Source organism: Heterocephalus glaber, unplaced genomic scaffold (genome assembly GCF_053883595.1).
Source record: "Heterocephalus glaber isolate CG9 unplaced genomic scaffold, H.glaber_assembly_v1.0 deba00001498, whole genome shotgun sequence".
NCBI lineage: Eukaryota > Metazoa > Chordata > Mammalia > Rodentia > Bathyergidae > Heterocephalus > Heterocephalus glaber.
In genome coordinates, this window is record NW_028258321.1 from 5441735 (window position 1) to 5467193 (window position 25459).

The 25459-nt window shown below is 51.6% G+C and overlaps 2 protein-coding genes across 28 annotated transcripts in view; one reads left to right on the forward strand and one right to left on the reverse strand.

The window, feature by feature from the left end:
- Nt5c2 (5'-nucleotidase, cytosolic II) overlaps positions 1 to 2010 on the forward strand; it is a 95953-nt gene extending 93943 nt beyond the window's left edge. For all 24 annotated transcript variants that reach the window (XM_087185872.1, XM_087185873.1, XM_087185864.1 and 21 more), the window contains one exon: positions 702 to 2010. In XM_087185872.1, coding sequence (XP_087041998.1) covers positions 702 to 929 — 228 coding nt within the window. In that variant the 3' untranslated portion in view covers positions 930 to 2010. The remainder of the gene's footprint in view (positions 1 to 701) is intronic.
- Positions 2011 to 5271: 3261 nt separating this feature from the next.
- Cnnm2 (cyclin and CBS domain divalent metal cation transport mediator 2) overlaps positions 5272 to 25459 on the reverse strand; it is a 137049-nt gene continuing 116861 nt past the window's right edge. For 2 of the 4 annotated variants that reach the window (XM_087185854.1, XM_021245641.2), the window contains 4 exons: positions 18311 to 18404; positions 15936 to 16001; positions 12383 to 12570; positions 5272 to 11441 (listed from right to left, as the gene is read on the reverse strand). In XM_087185854.1, the coding sequence (XP_087041980.1) occupies positions 11232 to 11441; positions 12383 to 12570; positions 15936 to 16001; positions 18311 to 18404 (558 nt within the window). In that variant the 3' untranslated portion in view covers positions 5272 to 11231. The remainder of the gene's footprint in view (positions 11442 to 12382; positions 12571 to 15935; positions 16002 to 18310; positions 18405 to 25459) is intronic. The other 2 variants (XM_087185855.1, XM_021245642.2) reach the window with 1 other exon arrangement.

The following is a 25459-nucleotide window of genomic DNA, read 5'->3' on the forward strand; positions in this document are numbered from 1 at the left end:
CCTGAGTATGTTTAACTCCCAGTACTGCAATAAAAGTAATAAAAAATAAAACAACACTAAGATCAGGATCTGCAGTGTGGCTTTGTAGGGTGACACAAAGCCTGTGGACAGGTTATGTGGCTGCCCAAGGAATCTTTGAAAAAATATGAGCAAGATAGAAGCTTACGGACTATAACTTTAGTCTCTGAAGTCTACCAAATGTTACACTGAATGGAGAAAACTTTCCTCTTTGTCACTACTAATTAAAAGAAATGTGGCTTTTTAAAATTCCTATGTTGTGATACTGCCGTTTCAGTGCTGACTATGAAATAGAAAGTTAGGACCTCTCTCTTCTGCCTCACCAGTTTGTTTTGGGGATAGGAAGAAAGGCAGTTTTAGGTATGGTCTGTTTTTCTCATCTGATAGATCTATAAAGGAATATGGTTGAAAGAAGAAAAAAGAGCAAATTGCCAGAAGGGGAAAGAATGAGCCTCCTCCTCAATTTACTGCACAATTGATTAAAGTTAATTAGCATGGCCTATAATGGTTCCTGCTACCCAGTTCCACATTTCCCATATGTTGGGCAAGATAATGATTTTAGCTCTGGTCCATTAAGACATAATTCTGGGTGGCTGTGAAACAAAGGAGAAGTTAGGATTTGGGAGGAATGATTAAGGTTATTTCGCTCTACCTACCTTCTGAGTCCCCTGGCTTTGTTCTAGATGCCTCATGAGTCCACGGTGGAGCACACACACGTGGACATCAATGAGATGGAGTCCCCCCTCGCCACCCGCAACCGCACATCAGTGGATTTCAAAGACACTGACTACAAGCGGCACCAGCTGACCAGGTCCATCAGCGAGATTAAACCCCCCAACCTCTTCCCCCTGGCCCCCCAAGAAATCACCCACTGCCATGACGAAGATGATGATGAGGAAGAAGAAGAATGAGGAGGAAAATCCAAACCTGACCATCCATTAATCAAGCGCTGGAAGAACTCACTCACGGGAGCAAGGCTGTCCTTGTTTGGGTTCTCCCAGGGAGGGCGGGGGGCTCCATCAGAAGTACATCTGGAAAGTTTCTGAAGACTTTAAAGTTATCTAATCACAGAGAGATACTTCTTTCAGTTTTATGTATCTGTATTTTTTGTGTGGAATGGTTCAGAATCCCAATGGAGTCTGTACTGGAAGAAAGTAAGGGTCAAGGCGGGTTGAAGCGCACACAGATGGCTGTGTGGCCCGCGGCCATGTCTCTCTCGTCATCGGTGTTGTCTCGGTGTGCTAGGGTGGTGTGTGGCTTCGGGGTAGAGGGACGTGGGATGAGGGATTCACAAATGCTATTACTCCAAAATCCAACTTCTTCAGTGCTTCACACAGTATCGTATACCAGTGGAGAAATGCATTATTTCCATTATCAAGTGTAGTTTTCTGCTAAGGCCAAGTTTCTTTTCATAAGTTGAATATCCTCCCTGGCCTGGCAAGGCTGTGGCTCTGTCAGGGCCAGACTGGCTGGACTGCAAGGATTCTATCTTGAAGCAAAAACCCATCCTTTTTACATGTCTTTTAGGTTGTGATAGCACAAATGCTTGTTATCTAAAAACAACATTTTTCTCATCTGATAAATCTGTAAAAGAATACAGCTGAAAGAAGTCAAAAGGAGCAAACTGCCAGAAAGGGAAAGAATGAGCCGCCTCAATTTATTGCACAACTGAGTAAAATTAATTACTGTGGCCTATAATTACGGTTCCTGCTACCCAGTTCCACATTGCCCACACTGGGCAAAGGATAAGAGGGTGTTCTGAGCCAGACCTTACCACAGCAAAAGGCACAACCAGCTCACTTCAGAATCCTAAGTGGAATCACTTGTTTTTAACAAGAATGATTCAGCACACATTAGGGCTTTAGAACGGCCTCGCCAGTGAGGGAAAGTGGTTCTGACATTATATATTTTCTTACATTCTTACTGTCATGGATCAGCGGGAGGACAGACTAGCTGCTCTAGAATTCAATAAAGTAAAGTTTCTAATACTGACTTTGACCCCTTCTGTAGCACAACTGAGTAGTTACTGGTCTTCAAGTAGGTTCAGGTTTGGTTTAGTGACATCAGTTTAACATTTTAAGGGACACAGACATTTTCAAAAAATGCTAAACATGCCCACATCTCTTTTGGTTAAAAGGAAACACTCAAGAATTTATACAGTCGAACATGATTATATCTGTAATGCTTCATAGACTTGAGAATTTTTTCACAAAGTGTTTTGGCACAAGACTGAAGTGAGACTTTTAAAAAAAGTCATAGAGGTAAGGAACACAGCTTAGTAATTTATCCAAGTACTGTGCACACTGCCTACGCAGGGGTGTAGATTAACTCATGCCAAGAAATTACATTCTGATTGGCATCTGGAGAAGAGGTGGTCCTTTAAGAGCCAGGTTAGAAGTGCTTTTGCAGGTAACAATTAGATGCTACCCTGTTCCAGAGTTTGAGAGAATGTGTGTCACCCCAGTCAGTAATTTTCATCACTCAAGGTAAAGATGTTGCCCATTTTGAGTCTTACATTTTTTCAAACCTAAATCTTTAAATGGCTTATAACTGCAGTTATATAATAGTACATTTACATAGGTTCCTTTATACCGTGAAGACCAACGCGATCACTATTTTTCATACTTTTTGTATTCATGTAACAACTTACTAGTAGATACTTCTCTGGCAGTCGGATGACTCACTGGATAGACTGAGAGGTGGAAGGCAGCACACAATGGAATGAGCCTCCTCTCCCACTGCCAGTCCCAGCTTTGTTCAGGACCAGGACCACAGAACACTGTGTTGGCGCTGGGGCCCCATACGGAGTCCAAGAGAGCAGTGTGGTGCTGCTCACTGAAAGTGTGCCAGAGAATGGATGTTTCTGCAGGCACCAGAGCAGCTGTGGCTGGGCTTTTTACATGACTTGTGAGTTTCTTTCCACCTTCAATAATTACAGAAGCTAAACTTACAATGTATACTCTTCTTCCTTTTTTGAAAAACCTAAAGAATTTTGGATCATGAGAAGACACATCTTCATCTCTTTTGAGTAAATTTTTCCAGATGTTATGAAAGCAGTACTTAGAAGCTTTGTAGACTGTCAGGTCAGCCATGCCCTTCCTGAGAGTTTGGAAGAACTGCACCAGGGCTTGTACTGAATGGGGCCTGGTAAGAGGTCCTGCAGACCAGGCCCAGCTACGTCTGCACTGGGAGAACTGCCCAGTGCTGCAAATGGGTCAGTTAGAGCTCAAGAAGTGCATTTCAGAAATAGTTTTTCAGGCCAAGAAAGTGTAGTGTTGTGTTTGAGACCTAAGATTTCTCTGTTGAAATGTAAAATAACCAAGCCCTTCAAGCTACGGTTTCTAAGATGCTTTCAGAAGTGATTTTTAATAGAACTACAATAACTGAGAGCTACAAACCCTTAAGTCATGTTAGAATTTTTTGTTTTGTGGCACCGGGGATCGAACCCAGGTCTGTACACTTTCGAGGCAGGCGGCAGAACCACTGAGCTAAATCCCCGGCTCTAGAGTTGTTTTTAATAAACCACTTATGAAAGCCACATTGCAGTTGCATGTCAGATTTAAAAGTACTTTGTCCATGTTTAGATATTTCTAAATCAGATTTAAGAAATATTTTGTCAACAACTTTAAAGCCCTCAATTTTCCAAAGCTGCCTGGGCACTCTGAAATACTCTTAGGCACCACAAATAGCCTGAGACAAACAACTGCATATTTAAGTCTGTATTAGGCTAAGAACCTTATCCACATTCCATGTGATGGAAACTATTTAACCTCTCTTTGATAGTGGGAAAAATGGTAACTATGACCTAGCTACTGCCATACCATTAAGAGCCTAATTCCTCCCTTGGTTAGTTTAGGCCTTGTTACTTATGTTTCTCATGACATTCTTTCTTGGTGACTAGGATTCCAGCTTTTAAATTTTGTCCTCAAATGGGAATAATTTCAAGCAAAAGCCAATGTTTGGAGGCCCTGAGAACAAAACCTCACCATGGAGCTCCTTGGCAGTGCTGGCATGGAGACCTGTGTTCGGACTGTGGAGGGGAAGGGGTGCGTACACGTGTGGCAGCCAGAAAGTAAACTAGCTGACTTCAGTGACTGACGCTGTTCCGCCAGACACCTCCACTAGCACTTCACACAGGTCTCTAGACAGCACAGGAAGCAAATCTAAAATGAGAGTCTTACAAAAAACCTTTTTTTTCCTGTTCTCAACCATTTTCCCTCGTCAAACATCATCCCAAGGCTACAACAACCTTACAAAGGTAAGTCGTTTCAGAACCCAGGACAGCCATGTGCTACAAAGCAACATCTCAGTCAGCGGCACAGTGAGGCCGGCCTGCTGAGCATAGCCTAGTCTTATTTTGTGTAAGTGCACATCTGTGATGTCTCACAGTGAAGTCACTTAATGACGTATTTCTCTTGTTCCCGCTGTCAGGACACATGACTCTGTGCAGAAGTTAAGTTCCTGTGTAGAGCTTTCACACAGAAAACTTCCTAATTGAGCTCATGGGTGTTTTCATCTCAAACTTGCTTGTAAGTAACCTGTATTTTCCAATTTAAAATGAGTTTTGAATTTGGCCTCTTTATATTTCTTAATGCAAAATAAGATACAGTACCTTGGGCTCCATTTTACTAGGGTAAGAGTGGATGAGTAGACTGCTTCATGCATCGCATGAGGCACAGGTGTGTCCCCGAATGCTCTGCTGTCCCACCGAGTGCTTCCTGAACGGCTGTGGACGCCTGAAAGGGACTGAGCCAGGTAACCTCACACACGGGCCTCGGCAGCAGGGTGCACGCTCTTCCCATCGACACAACTATGGGCCTTCCAAGTCTCACAAGTTCCTGAGATGCTTGGAAAGAGGATTTGCCAAGCAAACCCTTCTGACGTTGAGAAGTATATTAAATATCCAGTCTCTTTCGAGAGAGGCTTCTCACCAGAGGTAACCTTTGACTTGTGCATATGGGTATTTTGAAGCAAGTAACTGTGTTTGGATCCACTGCTCACAAGTCTAATTTGAGCCGAGTGGGCTCAGTCGGAAAGCTGTGCAGCCTGCTGTCTGGACACTTCACAGGCACCAGCCCCAGCACGAAGGGCGCGTCCAGCAGGAGACTGGCATCCTCGGGCCTCAGTCCTCTACCGGGGGCGGGGCGGGGTACTCGCCACCAGAACAATGACAAAAAGCATCCTCCGACCATCCCTTCCTCCTGGGACTTGGTGAAAATAGGAACACACACGAGGCCCGTGGAGAGATGATGATGAAGCAGTCGTACAAAGTTTATTAGCCATCTAATCCAACTTTGGGGCTTTAATAAGGAATCAGACTAATTAGCCTCCGAAATTTTTATAAAAGTTCCAGAAGTCAGTTCCAGGCTACAGCAACGTCAGCTTGTATTTGTCACTTTCTCTGTAAGACTGATCAGTATTTCCTGCTGGCAGGAAAGCAGAGAGGCTCGAAGAACCACAGCACTTCACTGGGGCACCTCCTACTTGAGATGCTTGACGACTGGGGAGATGGGAGCGGTGGGTAGGTCAGTGTCACAGGGCTGGTCTCATGGGCTGGTCTTCACGGAAATGTCTCCATCCACAGGGCAAGGGTCAGCAAAGTGGATGGTTAAGTACAGCATGACCATCTTTCGAATGTAAAATAAAATTGGAGGAGGGGGAGAGGAGGATTCCAGAAAGAATATGGCCTAGGAATGGATCACAGAGCCCTGACACTCAACAGGAAGACCAGTAGGGACAGAAGACCTGAAGTAGTGAGGGTCATACATGGATTGCTGGGGGACGGAGGACGTCCACTGAGTCCCAGACAAGCCCTGGGACACGTCTTCCCATACTCAGGCAAGGTGTGTTTAATTTTCAGTGACCCATCCATGCCTGCTCCCACCTTACAGATTTGAGAGAGGAAGACCTACAGAGCCTCTCGTTTGCAAGAGCCAATTGGAAGGCCTGCATGAAGCTTTTGCTCTTGCCTAGGAAAACCCAAGTGTGGTCATTTGCCCAGCTGAACTGTACATTTACGGGTGGCCTAGCAGCCAGTGACTAGCCAAGCTGGCTGCATACTCAAGAGTATCCTTACCTAAGTAAGGATTAACTGATACGGAACCGACCTCAGTCCCCCGGAAGTGGCTTGTATTCGTCAATAATTTGGCGCTAACTTGCAGCCATTGCTCTGTTAACACAAGACTGAGTGTCTTGTCCAGAGCTGCCCTGCTGTGTGACCATGCTAAGCTCCACTCCAGCTTCCCCAGCAATAGTCATGCAATTGGGCAGAGGCCAGGACTGGACAAGATGGCACGACTGGCGTTGTACAGATGAAAGGGGAAAGGGTGAACAGAAAATCATCATTTATCTAAACAGAATAGAAATAAAAACCTTTTTAAAACAATCAAAATTTACAAATAAATTGGTACAAAATAAATAGAGATTGTAAATCTACAACATTGTTTGAATTATAAAATGCATCATGACAATCAGCTGACCATCAGCTCTTGAACCCTACACACTTGACTTGTGCTTATTTCACTTCACATCATTCTGAGTGCTGCGCTCAGAAAACCTTCACTGCTCAAGGCCTGCCGTGTACACCATGACAGTGGCTAAAGGCCAAGGAGGACGAAAGACAGGCAGGGAGTTATGTGAGGACCACGGCAATGTCAGCACTGGGTCCCACACGGCTGGGACGGGCTTCCACGGTCTGTGGAGACTGACTCTGCAGGCCAGGGTGGGAGTAGAGGCCGTCACTGGGGCCAGGCAGCGGGCCTGGCTCAGGAGGTGGGAGGGGGCTGGGGACAGGGAAGACCCTGCCACCAAAGGCACCACCTCCTCAGGACCTCATGGAGGGACGTGGGAGGCCCTGCCACAGGCAGGAGACCTGGCTCCACCGTCTTCCCAAACACGGATCAGAGGCGAGGTGGACCCAATAAGGGGCTGTGACGCTAGGGCCAACGTAAGAGCAGCAATATGTTTTTAACAAAACAACAAACCATTGCCCTCTCGCCCAACTTAAGGGGCAACACAATCCTCAGCTCCATGGACGAGGGGCTTAATCACAGACGATGGACTAACAGAGGCATATGTACATAATAAATAATACAAAGCATATACACTTGTGAATTTAAAGGACTGCAGAAATAAGTCAATGGGATGATACACTCCACCTTTGCAGACATCAGACGTCGGAAGTAGTGAATCAGAAGGGGGTTCTCTGGGGAGTGAGAACCCCAAGATCTCACCTTCCCACTTCCTGCTGCTCTGACGGGCCGGGACACCACTGTTGGTGATACTCAAAGGGGCTGAGACTCCAAGAAAGGGGGCAGATCACCGAAACCCACCAGACCCCTGTGATAGTTCTCTTCAGGATGTATCTTCCCAAGTGAAACCCACCTTGACCAGGTGGGCAAACACCAAAAGGTACCAACCCAAGTGAAGCAAGACAAACCGCCAGCCATCCTGTGCGTTCCTGGTCTCGGTGGGCATGAACTCCTGAGCATGTGTCTACGTGCTCACATCTTGCTCTACGCACTGGATCTCTACAAGCCTTCAAACAGGAACACCGACATGACTCTTGCCACTATCACCTCCGCTTCCATGTTGTTAAAAGTACCACTTGGGGTTTCTCATCGCAAGACGTCTAACACGTGTCTATGATGTCAAAGGTTACCTGAATGAAGCCAGCCAGAGTGTAAGCAGCAGAGCCCCAGCCCAAGGCAGTGGGGGGAAGGCTGTTCCCACTGTACAGTGGCTGTGAACACCATCTCCTCCTGTCCCAGGGCTGACCAGGAACTCTGGAATGTGAGACTTCAGATAAGGAAGGAAGCTGCAGAGGCAGAAAGCAGGTGACTGCTGGTGGGAAGCCCACATGTCACCGCCATGAAGGACAGTACTGTATCAGCGGGCCCAGCCTCAGCGCCACTCACCCTCAGAGGGAGGCAATGAACCTCACCCCAGACACTTCCAGACCTCTCCCTCTCGCTCATCAGTTCACTCAAACAGAAGAAAAACTAACAGCCCTGAGGCATGAGAGTCCACTGAGTAGCTCACTTATGGTTAAGTCTGCATCAGAAAACTCTCAGAACCCCAAGTCCACTTTCTTACTCAACTCTAAATCCTTCTTGATTCTGGGAAGCCCGGGGGAGAGCCGAATGCTGCCCGGCCAGCCCCGCCCTGCCGGCTCACCTTGTGTCCTCCAGAGCCTGCTGTGTTGTGCTCCAGCAGAGCTGTTTGCAGCCCGCATCACCAGGGCTTGGGCCACAAAGTACCATGTGCAAAGCCCAGCCCTGGGGGCCCAGGGAGGGGAGCACCTTCCACCACCACTCTGGGGGAGTCGTCTGCCTGGGATCAGAGTTCTGGGGAGACCTCATACCCTGGGCCTGGGCCTTCAGAAGATGTCAGGGCCGGCAGTGTTTTTCCTAGCCAGACATAGGCTCAATCAGCCAGCGCCTCTAGGATTTGAGGACAGCTGCATGGCTCCTACTTAGCTCAAAATCCTATCGCTCCACTTCCTAGGAAAAATGGGTTTCTCTTCAAATCTACTGTCATCTTCCTAGACTTGGAGAAGCTGGTCCTTTAGCTGCACGGAATGGGGATAGCAGATTAAGTCCATTCACACTTCTGTACCACATTAGCGTGAAGCTCTGCATTCAACACCTATTTGCACAAGTTCCTTGAAATGCCACAAGAGAGCAGTGGCAAATGCCCTACTCCTCCTGCCAGGGACCAGCTATGCCTGTATCCACACACACACCCTACAGGGAGGCAGGAGAGGGAGGAGGAAGAACTGAATCGTATGTGGCTTCCTTTCAAATTACTTAAGAACTGAGATTGAAGCTAGTTGATTCAATCCCCAGTATTCACAAATCATAGGGCTCTGCTTTCCCAAGAGTTTAAATGTATGACTTTGGACTTGCCTGATAATACAGAACACAACAATGAAAGGAAAATGACCGCTAAGACAGGAGGAAGAAGCCTCCTTGTTTACAGAGAAGGCAAAGTGTCCCGGGAACATTCAGACACTAGGAATCCAGTTGCAGAGGTGCCTTCAGGGTGCCAGGGCAGCAAGGCCGAGAGGAGGTGAGGGCTTGGTGACAGCAGTCTCCTGTCTACAGCTCAGCACCCACAGCCTCCAGCGCGGCAGACAGCAGCTGCGGGCAGGAGCGTCCACCCAGAGCAGCACAGAGGGAGTCGCCGCCACCAAGTTCCAGCTACCTGCTGCCTCCCCTTGTCTGCCGCAGGGCAGCTGGGCCTTCTCAGCCAAGACCCCACTCCCCCAGCCCAGGGACGCTCGGGGCTAGCACGTCGCCTCCATCCGCCTGAGGGTCAGTGGGGCTTAGAGGAGGAAGCTGTTCCTCAGCCAGGGGCCTTGTATGACGGGAGAGCAGAAGTTCACCTCCGCTCTGCCAGGGACCAGACAGGAGCTAGTTTTGGATTCCTTGTTGTTATAAAACAGCATGAATAATCAAAGGTAAAGAGCCATAGTTAACAGGAAGTGAGTCCAAACTTGGTGGGCTTCGGGAGCCCCTGCAGAGCCGCCCTGCCAGCTCCTGAGAGGGCCTGGCAAGCCACCTCCCTCAGTGGGTGACGGCGGGGAAGGCTCAGCTGGGCCCGCCTCGCTGCCCACACTGTCAGCGAAGGTGCCCACAGGCCCCCGGGCCCCGCCTCCACGCAAGGCGGCAGTGTGCTGGGGAGAGCCCTGGCCCGGCGGGGCCAGATGCACTCTGTTCTCGGGCACTTTCGCTGCAGGCCATGGGTCACGCTGGTGTTGTGTTCAGCTGGGTGCATTTGCAAAGCGGGGTAGATGGCATGTGGGGTTCAACTAAGGTCACGCCACACGGTGGGGCTCCTTCCCACAGCCCAGGACGGGGGCCAGCAGAGGGCTGCAGCCCCTAGCGACAAGCACGTCCTGAGGAAGACACTCCAGGGTTGTCACCACCACACTGCTCACCAGAAAGCCAGCCCAGCATGTCACCCCCAGAGCTGCTGAACCCAGGGCCCCCGCACCCCGGAGTGTGCACACAGGCAAACTTCTCCGCTAGAGCTGGCGCAGAGGGCAGGGACAATCCCGCACGGAGGTGACCGGGAGGAGCCGTCTCAGGTATGAGCACTGCCAGGAAGATGCACAAGGGCCCCCGCTACCACCCGAAATCAGTAAGTGGGTCAACAATTCGGTCCCACGAAAACACCTGCCGATGTTAACACCACAACACACGGTGGATTTGGTATTAAGAGAGGAAGAGACACGAAACAGCCACAGCACACATTTGGTTTCTGAGTCCGTTTGGGGCCAAGTTGAGCCTTCCAGTCAGGCAGCGGACACGGCTACTGCTGGGCCCCAGGCCTGGACGGAGGGGCAGGGGCTGGCAATCCCCAAAGTCCCCTCCTTAGGAACACAGGTCTAGAAATGCCCTCCCAGCCCCAGGCCCGTGTCACCCCATCTGCTGGCTACCTACATGGGAGGAAGGGCAGGAGGGTGACCGCACCGTGCAGAAGAGCCCTGGTGCTCCGCTGGACATCTGCGTGGGGGCGTCGGGCTAGGGTGGGCAGGAATGGTGGGGTGCAGTCAACATGCCTCTTGCCAATGATAAACTATGGGCTCAAAATTCATTAACATTCATTTTGGTGATAAAAATTCCCTATGGTGGGAACAAAATCACATTCCCAAGCAAATCCCCTTCCTGAGGGAAACGGGCATGGTTAAGCAGTGAATCTCAGGACAACCCCAGAGGCTCAGCAGGACGACAGCCCTGGCTCTCCTCACTCCTCAAATTCGCAGCAACAACACTGCCGGGCAGAGGCAGGTGCCCGACCCCCCAAGCCCCCGAGGGCCAGTCATCAGTTAGGATCACATCACCGACCACAGCAGAGTTCAGACAGAACGACTTAAAACTCTGCAAAAGACACTTTTAAAAAACATGATCTCTTGAAAAAATAAATCGTGACAATTTTCAACTTCATGCAAATTGAGGGAGGAGAGTGAGTAATGATAAAGGTACAGCTGAAAAAATAAACATGATTCTATTTGGGCAGAAGTTATCTCCGGATCTCCAGCACTGTCCTCCCACCTCGAGGTCCGCCTCCCATCCCATCCCGTCCCATCCCGTCCCGTCCTGTCCTGTCCTGTCCTGTCCTGTCCTGTCCTCCGTGGCTTCTGGGAAGGGACAAAGTCTTTGGTCTCAGAAGGTCAAGGACACTGCAGCGGTCAAGCCCACACTGATGGCCTAGATGGCGCCCTCCCCGTGCAGGCTGTGGTTGGCCTTGCCGTGCGCCACGCAGTTCTGCTCGGTGAGCAGGTTGGCTGTCTCGTCCGGCAAGCCATCGTGCAGCTCCGTGAGAGTCAATTCGATCTTAGCGTTCTCGCTGTCTGATGACGGAGGGGTTTTGTCCATTCGGGATGCCATCAAGGCATTTTGGTATTGCTGTCTGGAGATCTGGGGCCGACAAACCAGGAGGGGCACAGGGTCAGGCCCTCTCCCTCTAGGGCGCCACGCATCGAAGCCCACACCCACCCAGCGCTCTGCGAGAAAAACCACTGTGGAGTACAAACTGAGCCATGTTCTTTTCTTTGAGATGGGGATCTGTTAAGCTGTCCGAGCTGTCCTCAAGTTCTTGGGTTCCAGAGACCTCGCTGCCTCTGACTCCTGGGTAGCTGGGACTACAGGTGGTGCCACTGTGCATGGCTTAAACCGGCCACTCTGAGGTCCAAATTGACGTGGACAAGTCAATTCTTACTAATGTAACCCATTTCCAAATTTTGTCTTAAATTTCACAGATAGCCAGGCGTGGTGGCACACACTTGTAATCCCAGCTACCCAAGAGGCTGAGGCTGGAGGACTGCAAATGTGAGACCAGCCTGGGCAATTTAGCTCAGTGGTGCCGCCACTTGCCTCACAAGGGCAAGGTCCTGAGTTCGATCCTCAGTACCAAAAAAAAGCCAGGCGTGGTGGAGCATTCTTATCATCCCAGCCCTTGAGAGGCTCAGGCAGTTTGAGGTCAGCTTGAGGCAAACTGAGTTCAAGGCCAGCTGAGCTACATAGCAGGACCCTGTCTCTAAATAAATAAATAGTTTTAAAAGGCTGGGGATGTAGCTCCGAGACAGAGGGCCCTGGGTTTGATCCCTAGTACCACTACATACAGAGACCCTGTCTCAAAATAACAAAGGCTGCAGAGATAGCTCAGTGGTAGAGCTGGATTCAGTCCCCAGTACTGAAAATTATTTTTCTGAGACTAGAAAATTGAGATCAGTTTCTACCAGTTAAATCTGGCCTGATCTCCAAAGATGTCTTTGTTTCAGACTAAGAAGAGAAGCCTTCTACAGGGCAGGAGGCAGGAGCTCGCTCCAGGAAGTGGCCCTGCACCTGGGCCCACTCACCTTGACGAACTGCAGGTCCGACAGCGCCCGCACCGAGTAGTCGGGGATGTAGACTTGCAGGAAGGAGGAGTTGAGCTGATTGTTGCTGCTGCCCAGCGTCGGCGGCGTCACCGCGTCGAGCCGCTCCCCGCGACTGAGGGAGTCCGAGTGATTGAGGCCGCACGGGCGCGGGGGCGACTTATTCTCGCCTGCAAGGGGAGCAGACCCGTGAGGGAGGCGAGGCGAGGCGGCGGGACACAAGTGGGGCGCCCTCCCGAGTCAGCCCTCCTCACTCAGCCAGAGTAGAAGCCAGGCTCAGATGCTCACGAGGCCGCACGTATCTTAGAGAACAAAATACCTCTGCTGGCTCGGAGCACGCAGCCAGGCAACCCGATCACCACCCACCCCCTCATCCGATCCGGCCCAGAACCCTCCGCGGCATCCAAGAAAACCACGAGGCCGGGCCCCTAACAAGCGTGGCTGAGGTGGCTCAGGGGCGTGGGGTCCTGCGGAGGGATTTGGATGGCCTCTTCCACTGGGATGAACTGAGAGCCGGGTGTGGTGGTGCACGCCTACCTCAGCTCTCTGGAAGGCTAAGGCAGCAGGATCACAAGGCTGGGCCCAGCCTGGGCAACTCAATGACTTAGTGAGACCCTGTTTAAAAATTTTAAAAGGGCTGAGGATGGAGCTCTGTGTGAAGGCCCTGGGTTCAATCCCCAGTACCACCAAAGGAGAAAAAGAAAGAAAGGAGATGCAGATGAGTGTAACTGTCCCGCTCTCAGAGGAAGCGTGCTGCGACTTTTAATATAAATTTCATCAAAAACAACCCACCTCCGCTAAGGCTTCTTCCATGTTTGTTTTGTTTTTTTTTTTGATACCGAGGATCGAACTCGGGTCCTTGCACTTGCGCAGCAGACGGCGAAACCACTGAGCTAAATCCCCGGCCCTCATGTTTGTTCTTCTAAACAACTCCTGCGCTGATGTGAGCTGGGTGCCCGAGGTGAACAGGTCCCGCACTGCATCATGTCAGAGTGGAGGGAACCCATTCTCCCATCCGGGGTGGCTCTCCCTGACAGGCTTCCACCAGCAGCAGCCGCAGCTGGCGCTGTCCTTCAGCCATCGGAAGGTGTCACAGGCCAATCAAAACCTGCCGCCTTGGCCCGCGCACTCCACTCTAGCACAGAGCCTGTGATTCTGAAGAGAGCTCTGTTCTCCTGGGTCTTCTCCCCTCCCCTCCCGTTGCTCCCAAGCGACAGCAACCCCTCAGCCCGCCAATGGCCAGCCCTGACCGTGCTGGACTGAGGAGGAGGCCACCACACTTGTGCCTGCATTTGTCATGTCCTGAGCAAGTTTTCCACTGTTAGAGTTAAATTCAGGCTAGCGGTCCCTCCTGCTGCGTCCTGTCATCTTCTTCCAAGAGAACAAAGCACATTAACGATTTCTCAGCGCTTTATCCTTAGCAGAAAGAAACTCCGACCAGGTGACCTGACTTTGGTAAAATTCAGAATCCTTATGTGAAACGTGCAGCCTCAAAGGTCCACTCAGACCTCCCCCATCACCCGCTCTCAGGACTGAGCCTTTCCTCACAGGATGGACCCACCAGTTCTCTGAAATAAGGGGTCCCACTGCATCCCCGCCCGAGCTTCACCCACGAGCCCCACTGCCATTCCTGAAGATCCCCATCTAACGATATTTACAGCTTGGCACGGGTCACGTGGCTTCCCGGCCAGACCCCAGGCACTGGCAGGCGGAGGTCAGGCCCATTAGTGACTACTGCCCTGTTCCTAGGAGGGGCTTTCTCCTCTGTCATCACAGCCAGTGTGGAGAAGCAGCCTGCTTTCCAGGACCCGGTGGGCCAGCGCACTGCTCAGCCCCCAATTCAGTCATGGCAACAGTGGCGCAGTGACAGTAGCAGCCCACAGCCTGGTACACACCTGTGGGGCAGAGACACCCTGAAGCATGCACAGCACTGCACTGGCTACTTTGGGCAGCCTGCAGCAAGACTGTGAGGATCACAGTCTACAAATGCAGGCAGGGCGACTGGCCCTCACGCCGGGTCACGTTTCTGGATGCCAGAGATTATGAACTCCAGGCCCACCATACCCTCTCAGCACTGTGACTCTGCTTCCTGTGACCGCCTTGATGGACTTTGTCTGTCCTGCCTAGGACCCTTTCCTGTGGCCCTGAGTGGGGAGGCACAGCGGGGTCCTCCCTAGGGAGAGGATGGAAGCTGCCAGTTTAGTCCAAGGCCTGTCTACCAGGCAGCCTGCAGGCCGGGACCGCAAGGTGGACTCTTCTATTACTGGATCAGGTGCAGTGAGCAGAACTAAGAAATCTCTAATTCTACAGCAAAAGCAAAATGCAAATGACCTTTCTATGGGCTTCTTCCAAAAGTCCTCTACTTCAGCATCTGGGACATTGAAAATAGGTAGCAGAAGCGGGCATGGTGGTACACGCCTGTGATCTCAGCACTCGGGAGGCTGAGGCAGGAAGATCACCGAAAGTTCGAGGCCAGCCTGGGCCACATAGTGAGTTCAGGGCCAGTCTGGAATACATAGTGAGACCCTGTCTCAAAAAACAAAACAAAATAAAACACCTCCAAAAATAAATAGGTGGCAGACACAAGCAAGTACACTGGGGAGGAAAACATAATGGTGTGCATGCACACCCACACACCGCACGTGTACATGTCTGTGTGTCCGCTGCTGCCCGGCCCCATTTACAGAGCTCTGTGGATTGTGTTTCATCCCCCGTACTCCAGCTTCCCCGCAAAGGTCTGAGGGTCATTAGCTCCCTTCTGAGACAAGGACTGCCGCCTCCATCAAGCAGCAGCATTGGCGAGTTTTGCTGAAAGTGGGTTATGGAATGCGAGTTTCATCATTCAGGTTTAAAAATATAAACTGTGTGTGACAAAATAATACAGAAAAATTGTGTCACCCAATAGGAAAGCCCAGTGATTTTAATTAAAGAAAGATTAAGCCGTTCCCTTTCTTTTTAAGGGTTGGACATATTAGCCAGGCACGGCCAAAGCCCCCGGCAGGGAAATAATCAGTAGCTGGGTAGGAATGTGCACCGTACTAATTTCAAAGCAGCAGGACCCTTGCCCGGTGGAGAGCGGGACCACATGCACGCGCTCGCACGCGTGCTGGAGCAAGGACCAAAGAAGCAGGTGGGCAGTCGGCCTCTGTGGAGGGGGAATTTTCCTTGCTTGCCAAAGAACGTTCCCAGTCCTTCAGTTTTGGCTGAATGCATTCCACCGGAGATGAGTGGGTTCTCCCTTCAGTTCTGAGGCCCACAGGAAGCCTGCGAACTCCGGCCCAGGGAGGTGGGCCGGGCGGGGACTGCGCATGCTCCGCCGCTCCCTCGACCCCGCGCTCGCTCCCTGCGCAGGTTCCCGGGCTTCTGCAGGTTTCTGCAGCTGCCGTGGCTTATGCTTCCCCGTAGCTCACTATGAACTCAGACAACCTAACGGTCTTAGGGGTCAAAGAGAGGGGGCAGACGTGGCCGGCCAAGCTTTCTAGAGGTCGAGGGTAAGCAATTGGGAGAATTATGAAAAGGAAACATGCAGAATTACCTGGAGAGCCTGCTGCTAACAACTCTGTTCTGCTGACAACAAAGGTACGAGACAGGGACAAAGGAACTGAAAAACGGAGAAAAACAGGGTGAGACGGTATCAGAAGGCAAGAAAGGCAATCTCTAATCAGGGACAGGAGCGGATACCTGTTCTACCCATAGGAGCACTGATCCCAGAGACCAGAAGCCCGTGTGGCATCGGATAAGCAAGAGCAAGCACTTGCTGCTTCCCGGGAAGGCCTAGAGGGAGCTGGGCCAGGAGAAATCTCGTCCGGTGGCAGCTTCTCCAGCCTAGAAATCCCCAAGCCAGTGATGCCGACTCGGGTTTAGAGCGCTGAGCCATCATTAAGGGCCTGGTCAGATGGCCACACAAAGGGAGCGCTCGGCTCTCCCAGACCAAGCCGAATGCCCGCAGCGCTCCCCTTGGTGACAGGCAACATGCTATCCGAGGCCTTTGCACACCCAGTCTTGTTATTTTGACCTGATGTTTTGAATTTCTTTATAAGTATCTCAAATTTCAAAATAGACAAAAGGGAGTCAAGAATACTATGCCCCGATTTCCTGAGAATGGCTGACCAAGGTCATGTTCATCACTGCTTGCTGGACCTGAGCTACAGCCCCCGACACGCAGGGCAGGCGTCTGCAGAACCAAGGACCCCTAGGTTTCTCCCAGGCAGGGACTTTGGTAAACAAACAGGCATCTCCTGGTAGTGAAACACCCTGCACTAACTGTGCCTCCCTGAAAATACCTGAGTCCCAGATCTCAGCTGTGAGGTCAAGTGAAACACTAGGCTTTGGAATAAATGAGATGCTGTCCATGAACTTCCCGTTCCTCTTGGTAGCTCCAAGCTAGGCGAGTGAGACTGTGGTGGCCGAGGAGGTTTCCTGGTGAAGGGCCTCTCCTCCCTTCCTTTCGGAATGGGATTTGGCCTTCAACTAAGGGCCAGGATATGGAGCTAACGTCTAGGTTTAAAGAAACTAACCAATACAAGTATACCATTCACTCTTCTTTCTTTTCAAAACCACCTTACAGACCTGGTTCTACTAACCTAAGGCTAATGTGAGTTTGGCTGCCAAAAACAGTCACACAACAGCTTTCCTCTACACTTTAAGGGTTATGTGCATTTGTGTTAAATAGCGTTGCCGTCTGTCCTAACAGTAAGGGAAGTAACACTCCCACCTGTGGGAAGGGGCACAGCAGGGCCGCTCACTACTAGAGCCCGCACCTGAGGTGCCCTGCATTGGGCTCCAAAGTGCCCTTGGTCTTTATCGGCCGAGCATCTTCAAGCTCACCAGACTCCCAGCTGTGGGCGCAGACAGGCCCGTGGTGACAGCCACCAGCTGGGCATGAGGACAGAGCGCCCCTGGGGCTCAAAAACCTGCACAGGAGTGAGGAGACCAACCCAGCTGAGTCACAGCTGAGGGGCACAGGAGGCAAAGACCAGCCCCCCACACACACACACACTTGTTTGGAGGCACAGCTGCCCCTTTTCAGGCAGGTTTCAGAAGTGCCAGCCTTCTTTTCGGGGCCTGCTCTTACAGAGTTGCGAGTTTCCTAGTCCAGCATGTCACTCGGTATTCTGGCCACCAGGTGGCACTCCAACACCTCATCTACCTTCCAGGCCGCTCCTGCCAGTGTGCAGGTGGGCACAGGTGCGGGAAAGACAAGCGAGGCAGAAACCGATCAAGCCCCACGCCCACAGGACCCGTGTTTAGGCTTCTAGGCCAGGAGCAGCCTGCTGGCATCTCGTGCTCACAGAATCTGGCCAATGCCCATGCACACTTGGGAGAGCAGCAGCGGGCAGTAGATAACCAGGAAGAGGCAAATGGAACCTCTGCAACAGCTCCTACTTAAAAGGCCGAGCGAGGGACAGCAGGGACGGCAAGGACGGGGAGCCCCGGCCCGGAACAGGCAGGAGCGGGCCGGCCAGCCCCTTGGGAGCCGCTGCCCAGTGTGGCAGAGGCTGCAGAAGCACATCACGCGTGGACAGAACTGCAAGCTGCAGCAGGAAGCTGCCCCGTCCACTGGCCTCATCACAGGGTGCTACACGCAGTGACCACCTGGACAACACAGTGGGCAGGACGCACCCCACGAGGGAGGGCCGGGCGCAGTGTCCGAGTCGACAGGGTCACCTTCCGGGACTGCGACTCAGGAGCGTGGGGCCTGACAGTGCTGCTGTCCGGGGGCGGGGGGCGCTGGAGGACACAGGTGCGTCCAGCGTGAGAACTCATCGGGGCACGCTTAGCTCTGCGCGGTCGCAGTCGTAGGATACGTGGCGTGCGTCAGTGAGGAGCTCAGACGGCAAACAGCAAGGGTCAGCTGGCAGAGCGCCGGCCGCGGAAAGGCAGGGCTCCTGCGAGGCCAGGCGGACTCACCTGGAGCGGCTGTCAGGGCCATCACGCCGTAATACGAGAAAGCGCTCGCTTCAAACTTCATGCCTTCTTTCCCAGCTTCCACTTCCACTTTCCCCTGAGGAAAGAAAAGGCAAGCTTTCAGACAGCTCCCCCAGTCCACTGCCCGCTCTGTGAAATGAAATGTGGTCGTCCTTGCCCAAGTTCCCTTCCCAACAATCCCAAGGAGGCAAAGCTTCAGTCTTTCCCACGGAGCGGTTACTCTGAAATAGAGGCAGGCAGCACAACCACTGAGCTCAATCCTCGGCCCTGCTCTGAAACAGAAAAACTAGATTTGGCTGGACATGTGGAGGTGACCGCCGAAGCCTGATGGCGCATGTCTGAGCTGGCTCAGTACTTCCCGTATCCTTCGCCCTGAGGCTCGGTGCCCCTCCTAATAAAAAGACCAGCGCTGAGGGGTTCCAGCCCTGCTGCCCTCAGAAACCGAAGTGGAGGCAGAACCAGGGTCAAAGCCACACTGCAGAGCGGCTCCGGGGCACAGCGTCCTGACCAGGTCAGCAGCTGTCTGGTGGCCAGGGCCCTGTCCAGACGGCCCGGAGCCCCACAGCCCATGAGACCTCCCCTCGCCGGCATCCTGGAGAAGTGCCTGAGAAAGGCTCCCCCAGAACTGGCCTCCCCTCGGCTCCCCTTTCTCTAGCCCTGTGCCCTCTCCTGACACCATCAGCCCTTCAGGAGGGCCGTGAATCGTCCATCCCGTGGCTCTATGATCTACCCTTCCAGGCCAGGCTCGCTGGGCGACTGGAATACTCTCGCAAGGGTTTCGTTCCAGAGCTCCCAGCCAGTCACAGCAGCTCCTGCTCAAGTTGCCTTTGACGCCTCTCTGGAGGGAGGGTCGCCCCAACACACGCCCACAAGGGACCAACGGGCACCAGGCCACCGCTCACCGAGACGAACTAACACGACACAAAGTTTTATTCATTCACCAAATGCACACAGCTCTGTGGAGCAGACACAAACACCCCCTTACAGGGAGAGGGGCTCAAAGATTTAGTGACCGAAGAGCAAGCTTTCAACCAGCATGCTACACTCGCCAGCTACAGAGGCAAACCTACCATTCTCATCAATTCCTATTAAAACTACCGTATACATTAAATTCCCAGTTATAGAAGACCATTTTCAAATTATTGTCTTTTAGGTTTTCCTTCACTCAATGGAAATTCTGTTCTTACTTCTTTTGCTAGAAGAAAGGACCTTACAATGTGGGGGCTTTCTTGTTTGTTTTTGGTGGTGCCGAGTACTGAATCCAGGGCCAGGCACGTGCCAGCCAGCACTCCACTCTCAGAACCTTGACCACCTGTCTAGCTGTTCAGTGGTACTGGAGACTGAATCCAGGGCCTTCTCACCTAGCTATATCCGTGGCCCTGTGTATTTTGAGACAGGGCCTCACTACATGGCGCAGATGAGACTCAAATTGCAACCCCTATGCCTCAGCCTCCCAGATGCTGGGGTTACAGGCACGCAGTAGCACTGAATTTCAAATCAACCCCCAAACAAGCAGGCCCTGAAAACCCTGCCATGCAGGCAGGGCCCTACAGGGCAGGCCGAGCTGGTGAGGAGACAGACAGGCTTGCCCTTGAGTGCCAAGTCAGGGGGTTGTGCTTGAAAGCCAGTGAGCCGAGCCAAGCCCAGAAATAAAAAGCACAAGAATGTAAGGCATCCAGAGAAAGGATGCACTTCCTGTGCCTTCATACAGGAAGGAAAGCTACGGGCAGGCCGGTCTGCGAGAACAGAGAGAAGGCAGGCTGCTGGGGTGGCGACAACAGGTAGCAGCCCCACAGGGCAGGCGGGGACAGCCTGGAGGCCACAGGCCGGGGACGGGCTCTGGGCAGAGAACACTGTGCCAGAAGACAGTCCGGCAATGCTGGGATGCAAGCCGCAGGCCCGGGAAGGGGTCCAACAAGAGGAACTCCGGGAGAGGAGTCAGCACGACCTGGCGGGCCTGGCAGGGAGGGACCGTAGGCGGGAGAAGGACTCCGGCGTCCCAAGCACAGGTGGCTCGAAGCAATCCGAAGACGTGCCATGCCGGGGACTGGAGTCTGGAGTGAGGGGCAGGGCTAGGAGGAGAGAGCAAGTCCCAGCTCTCGAGGCCCTCCTCCTGAAGTCCGGGCTGGGCAGAGGGCGGAGGAGGGCACCAGTCGGGAGTGGAGCAGAGCAGGCTGAAGGGGACACGGGGAGGGGACAAGTCCAGCCTGCAGCTCATGGCCCAAGAGGACAGCCAGGAACCAAGTGGGGACCGAAGGGCCACCGGGCAGAAGTTCTCACCCTTGGCACAGTTCTCACCCCCAAATCTCAAAAACATACCTTCAGGACGAATCTTCAGACTGAGCACACGGACAGCGTTATGGGAAACCCACTGCAGCCGTCTTCGCAGTCTGGTGAAAGCTCTGCCGCTCAGGAACCACGCACTAGATTAACTGGACCCCACTTACAGAATCACGGCAGCTTAAAGGATCCCTGCAGATTCTACAATCGCAAAAGGTCTAAGAACCCCCCGACCAGTGGCCCTCTCCACAGGAGTTCAGCTCCTCTGGCAGGTACGTTTTCGGAACAAAACTTCAACACCACATCTTTGCTCACCCACTGCTATGTGCCAATGGTTCCAAACAGACCGTTTTCAAGTAGCACCACCAGCACGGAGATCAGGGCCATGCCCGAGGGGCTATGTGAGGCTCAGAGGAGCCCTTCCCTACGAGGGAGGCGCTACACAGCCTTCTGCATCTGAAACATTCATGAATCTACTGTCGTCACACAAGGGGCGGAGGGGAAAGGGACAGCGGGAGAAGAGGACAGGGTAGGGTAGGCTGCAGACAGTCCTGAGGGAGCTAGGCTGTGTGTGAGTGAACATTTGGCGCGAAGGCCTCATGCTCTCCTGTCGGGGCAGCACAGCCTCGCCGAGCAGAGCCCAGCAGAGCCCAGCAGAGCTGAGCAGAGCCTCACTGAGCCGAGCCGAGCAGGTGGCTTGGCACAGCCCAACGGCTGCCGCCCTGAGCCTTCCCCCTCTCAAGCTGCGCTCTTTCTGCGCATTCCTCTTCCTTTTCAGGCCACCGTCACAAAGCACGCGAGGGACCGGACAGCAGAAAGGACGCAGATGAGCACCAGGGGCGTAGACATGAGGTTTGTGCCAGCAGCCTGGCGAAGGGCAGTGCCCACGGACGCCGTCTGGACTGTCCGCCTGCTGTCTGGCTGTGGCGTGGGCCTGGGGGGACTCTAAGTTTGCTCCATAAATGTTTCCCTTCTCTTACATTTCGGTGGTCCAAAGTTAATCCATCCCCTCTGAACCATCTGGTCAGCCATCTTCTAACCAAACGCGACCACCGGGTGTCAGCGCTGGGCTGACCACCTCCCTGTGCGAGCTGCAACTCCAGCCCTCTGGCCGAGCCTCGCGTGTCAGCACAGCAGTGTTCCGGGTCTGCCTGAGGCGACCGAGGCAGGACAGGGAGTCTGTGCCCACCGGGGTGTGAGAGACGCCGAGCTTCAAGGGTCAGGGCTGGGCTCACGTGCACGTAACCCGGTCCCGCCAGTGGACACCCAGTGACGGCCGGCGCCGTCCAGACATGCGGAGCAGCCCCAAGGCGGCCGGGGTGCCAGCCCTGCCTCCCTCCCTCCCTCCCTCCCAGACACCTGGGGCCCAGGCCACCACGCTCATGCACAGCGCCTGGTCCCAGCACAGAAAGCAGCCCCTGAGCCAACCAGCGTACAGCTCCACATTTACTCTCTACATCTATTTACATTTAGAATTAAGTAATTTGCAAATTGGTTTTGCCCTGTAGTCATGAGTAAGCACTTTAAGCAAAAGGAGCTAAGACCCAGTCTCATATTTATACATATTTATTTAAGGTAACTTTTAAAAATAGGGTCACTGCTGAGAGTCCAAGTAATTTTTTTCTTTAAAATGGGTCTATTACCTGAACTTAAAACCGCAGCTCCATTAGTACACTGGGACACAAAGACTTGACATTCAAAACCCTGTAAGAAAATCTGTGGGGTTGTTTTGTTTTGTTTGTGGTTTGAGACAAGGTCTCGCTATGCAGTTCAGGCTGGCTTGAACTCACGACGTAGCCCAAAATCGACCTCAAACTCAAGTGATCCTCCTGCCTCAGCCTCCCCAGTGCTGGAATTACAGGCATGTGCTACCACGCCTGGCAGAAAATTTGGTATTCACAGCTTAAATTCTCCTCCCAATAGGAGGTGAAACCATATTAAGTACTGTCAAGGCTGTACATTTCGGTTACGGCTTATATCTAGACTCCCCTCAAAGCCTCTTAGGTAGGGGTATGGGAAGTGCCTGGATCGTGGGTGTGATATTGGATGCAGGGTGCAGGGTAACTGATTAGTTCAGTGGCTTAGCAAAGCTCTGGGTGTGGATAACAGGAAGGCCATGTTGGGCGTGGATGGCAGGGAAAGGAAAGTCTTTCCTTTGCTGCCTCCTGCTGGCCACGGCCACGCCATGAACTGCCTCCTCTGCCAGCCCCTCGGCCCTGCTGCCCTGCCTTGGAGCTAGCCAATGATGGACTGAAAGCTCCACAAAGAGTGGGCCTTGAACCTGTGGGTGGCAGGTGTTTTATTCCAGCAAGAAGGTAGCAAACAGATTCATACCAGAGAAGTGACGCTACCTGACTATATGGTTCAGGAACCTTTGCAACTGGCTTAAGGAAAGAGCTTGCAAAGTTTTGGAGATGCCAGCTGAAGCAGCAGCCCTGGAATGCTGCAAGCCAAGCTCGCTGGGAGATTCTGGTCGGAGCTCAGAGGACCAGACTGCTGATAGAAATGCAGCTGGTAAAGGCCAGGCTCAGGAGGTTTCTGCTTCTGTTGGGAACAGGGACTGCACTGGCAGTTGGACTCCACACTGTGTACTATGCTCTGGGAGAAAATTGGTCTGCATTTTGCTCATGTCCAAAGAATTTGCAGGAGACTGGGATTAGGTGCAGTGGGCTAATTAACCTGGTAGAAGAATTTTCAAGGCAGTCTAATGCTGAGCTGGTAGCACGGCTATAGTTGGGGGCTTTTAGCCAGACTTATGGTGAGAATCAAGAGCAAATGACCCAGCAGAATGATTTTAAAAGTTTAGAGTTTGGCCAGAAAGGAAGTCCCAATAAAGTTTCAGCCTACAAGGATGGAATGGCTGCTGAAAGGATTAACAATAAAAAGCCAAGTACTTTGGAACAGGACAATAGAAAAGATGGCCTAAGGGTATCACAAGAACCAACAGGACTCAACCCTCTGCAGCCTCAAAATTGCAGAGGTGAAAGACTGCTTTGAGAAGAGAGCCTCAGGGAACTATGTCCCAGAAGGGCAGTGGTTTAGGAAATTTGTTCCTCAGGACTGGGTTCATTGTGCTCAGAGGTCAAGGCACTTGACCCCCATAACCAGGAGAGAAGGAAGCTTGGCTGCTGCTCCACCTGGCAGCCAGGCTTTGGTGTCATCCACAAGGTGCTGGTTTTAGGTGCATGCAGAATGCAAGAGTTGTGAGATCAGAAAGGCTTCCACCCAGATTTCAGAAGAGGGCCTGGGAGGCCAGGCAGTGCACCTGAGGGGACAGTGTGTGAAGCCTAGGTGCTGTGGAGACCCCAGAAGGTTGGAGAAGCCAGGAACCTTGATCATCTGAGGAAAGCTGTAAGGAGTGGGCACAGCCAGCCCAAGAGAGAAGCCACCAGAGCTGCAACCACCAATGGTGCCACAGGGGTGCAGCCACGCAAGCCTTGGAGCTCACATCTTGCCACAGATTGACCTGGATGCTGGCCAGCAACCAGAAAGTAACTAAGATACCTTCCAATATGTTACCTCAACAAAACAACAACTCCTACTTTAGGGAAAACTCTGTTGAACCCACATCAGAAGCTTTAAAGAACATGGATAAGGCAACTGAAAAGAATTTTTAAAAAGAGTATCTTTTTAATCTGAACCATGAAGTCAACAAGAGGGGAAAAAAACCCTCCAGGGGGAAAGAATATTCTGTCAAATATACAATGAGCTAAGAAAAACCCACCGCTTCTCCTCCCTGCTGCATTTGCTAACGTCACACCTAGGTCCTGTGCGGTGAAAGAGCAAGCATACTTTTCATTTGCTATTTGGACATTTTACTCCTCAAAGGACCAATGAATGGCTCATTGTAAAATACCAATTATATAAATTATACAGCGATCCATCACATTTTATTAGAATAATCTTTTGCAGTTATAAATATTGTGCATATGCAAATTTTTAACTTTGGTATATGCTTTCCATCTCTTTAGTTATTGCACAATGACCCCTCATTATCATATCTAATTTATTAGCTATTAGGCATGTAAACTATTTTATAATAGATTTGGTGTAATTTATAGATACTTTGTAAACTATGATGCATTTAGATGTGAGTGTTAATTTAAGGATATAAGCAGTTTATAGCCCTTTTTGTGTCTATTTATACTTTTGATGTTTAACTATTAACAGATCTCTACTGACCTAAGCGTAAGAACTTTTTTATTGCTTTAGTAAGTAATGTGGCACATTTTGTTTAGCCGTCCGTAAGCTAGCTTTTCACCCTAAAATAAACCAAATTCAGACACGTCACATGAATAAGTCTCTGGGGATGGCATTACTCTTGCTGCCTTTTAGTGAGCTTAGCCGTTCATCTAACTGGTGTGAGGACTGAGCCCATGTCCATCGCAGAGTGTCTGTGAATAGCCCTTCACCTGTTTTTTTTTTTTTTTGAGGCAGGGTCTCCCTTTGTAGTTCAGGATGGCCTTGAACTATGTGATCCAGGCTGGCTTCAAATTTGAGGTGATCCTCCTGCCTCAGCCTCCCGAGGGAGGGCTGGGGTTATCACAGGCGTGTGCCACCACACCCAGTTCTCATCTTGTCTTGCTCTAACGCAGAAATCTTCGGCAGTTCCCTACAGTTCTATTTTTCCCTACTAAATCCTTTGTTCCAGATTTTTAGGGGGAAGAAAAAACTTATTTTTTTCTCTTTTATTACATTAATTATGCCAAGGCAGTATTGATATTATTAATCTTTTAAAACATCAAATCTTGATTTGTGGTTTGTAAAGGCTTTCTCATTTGAGTTTATTTTTTATGACAATTTTTACTTTTCTTTTTTACTTTATTGCTTTGCTCTTTTTGGGGGCTAATT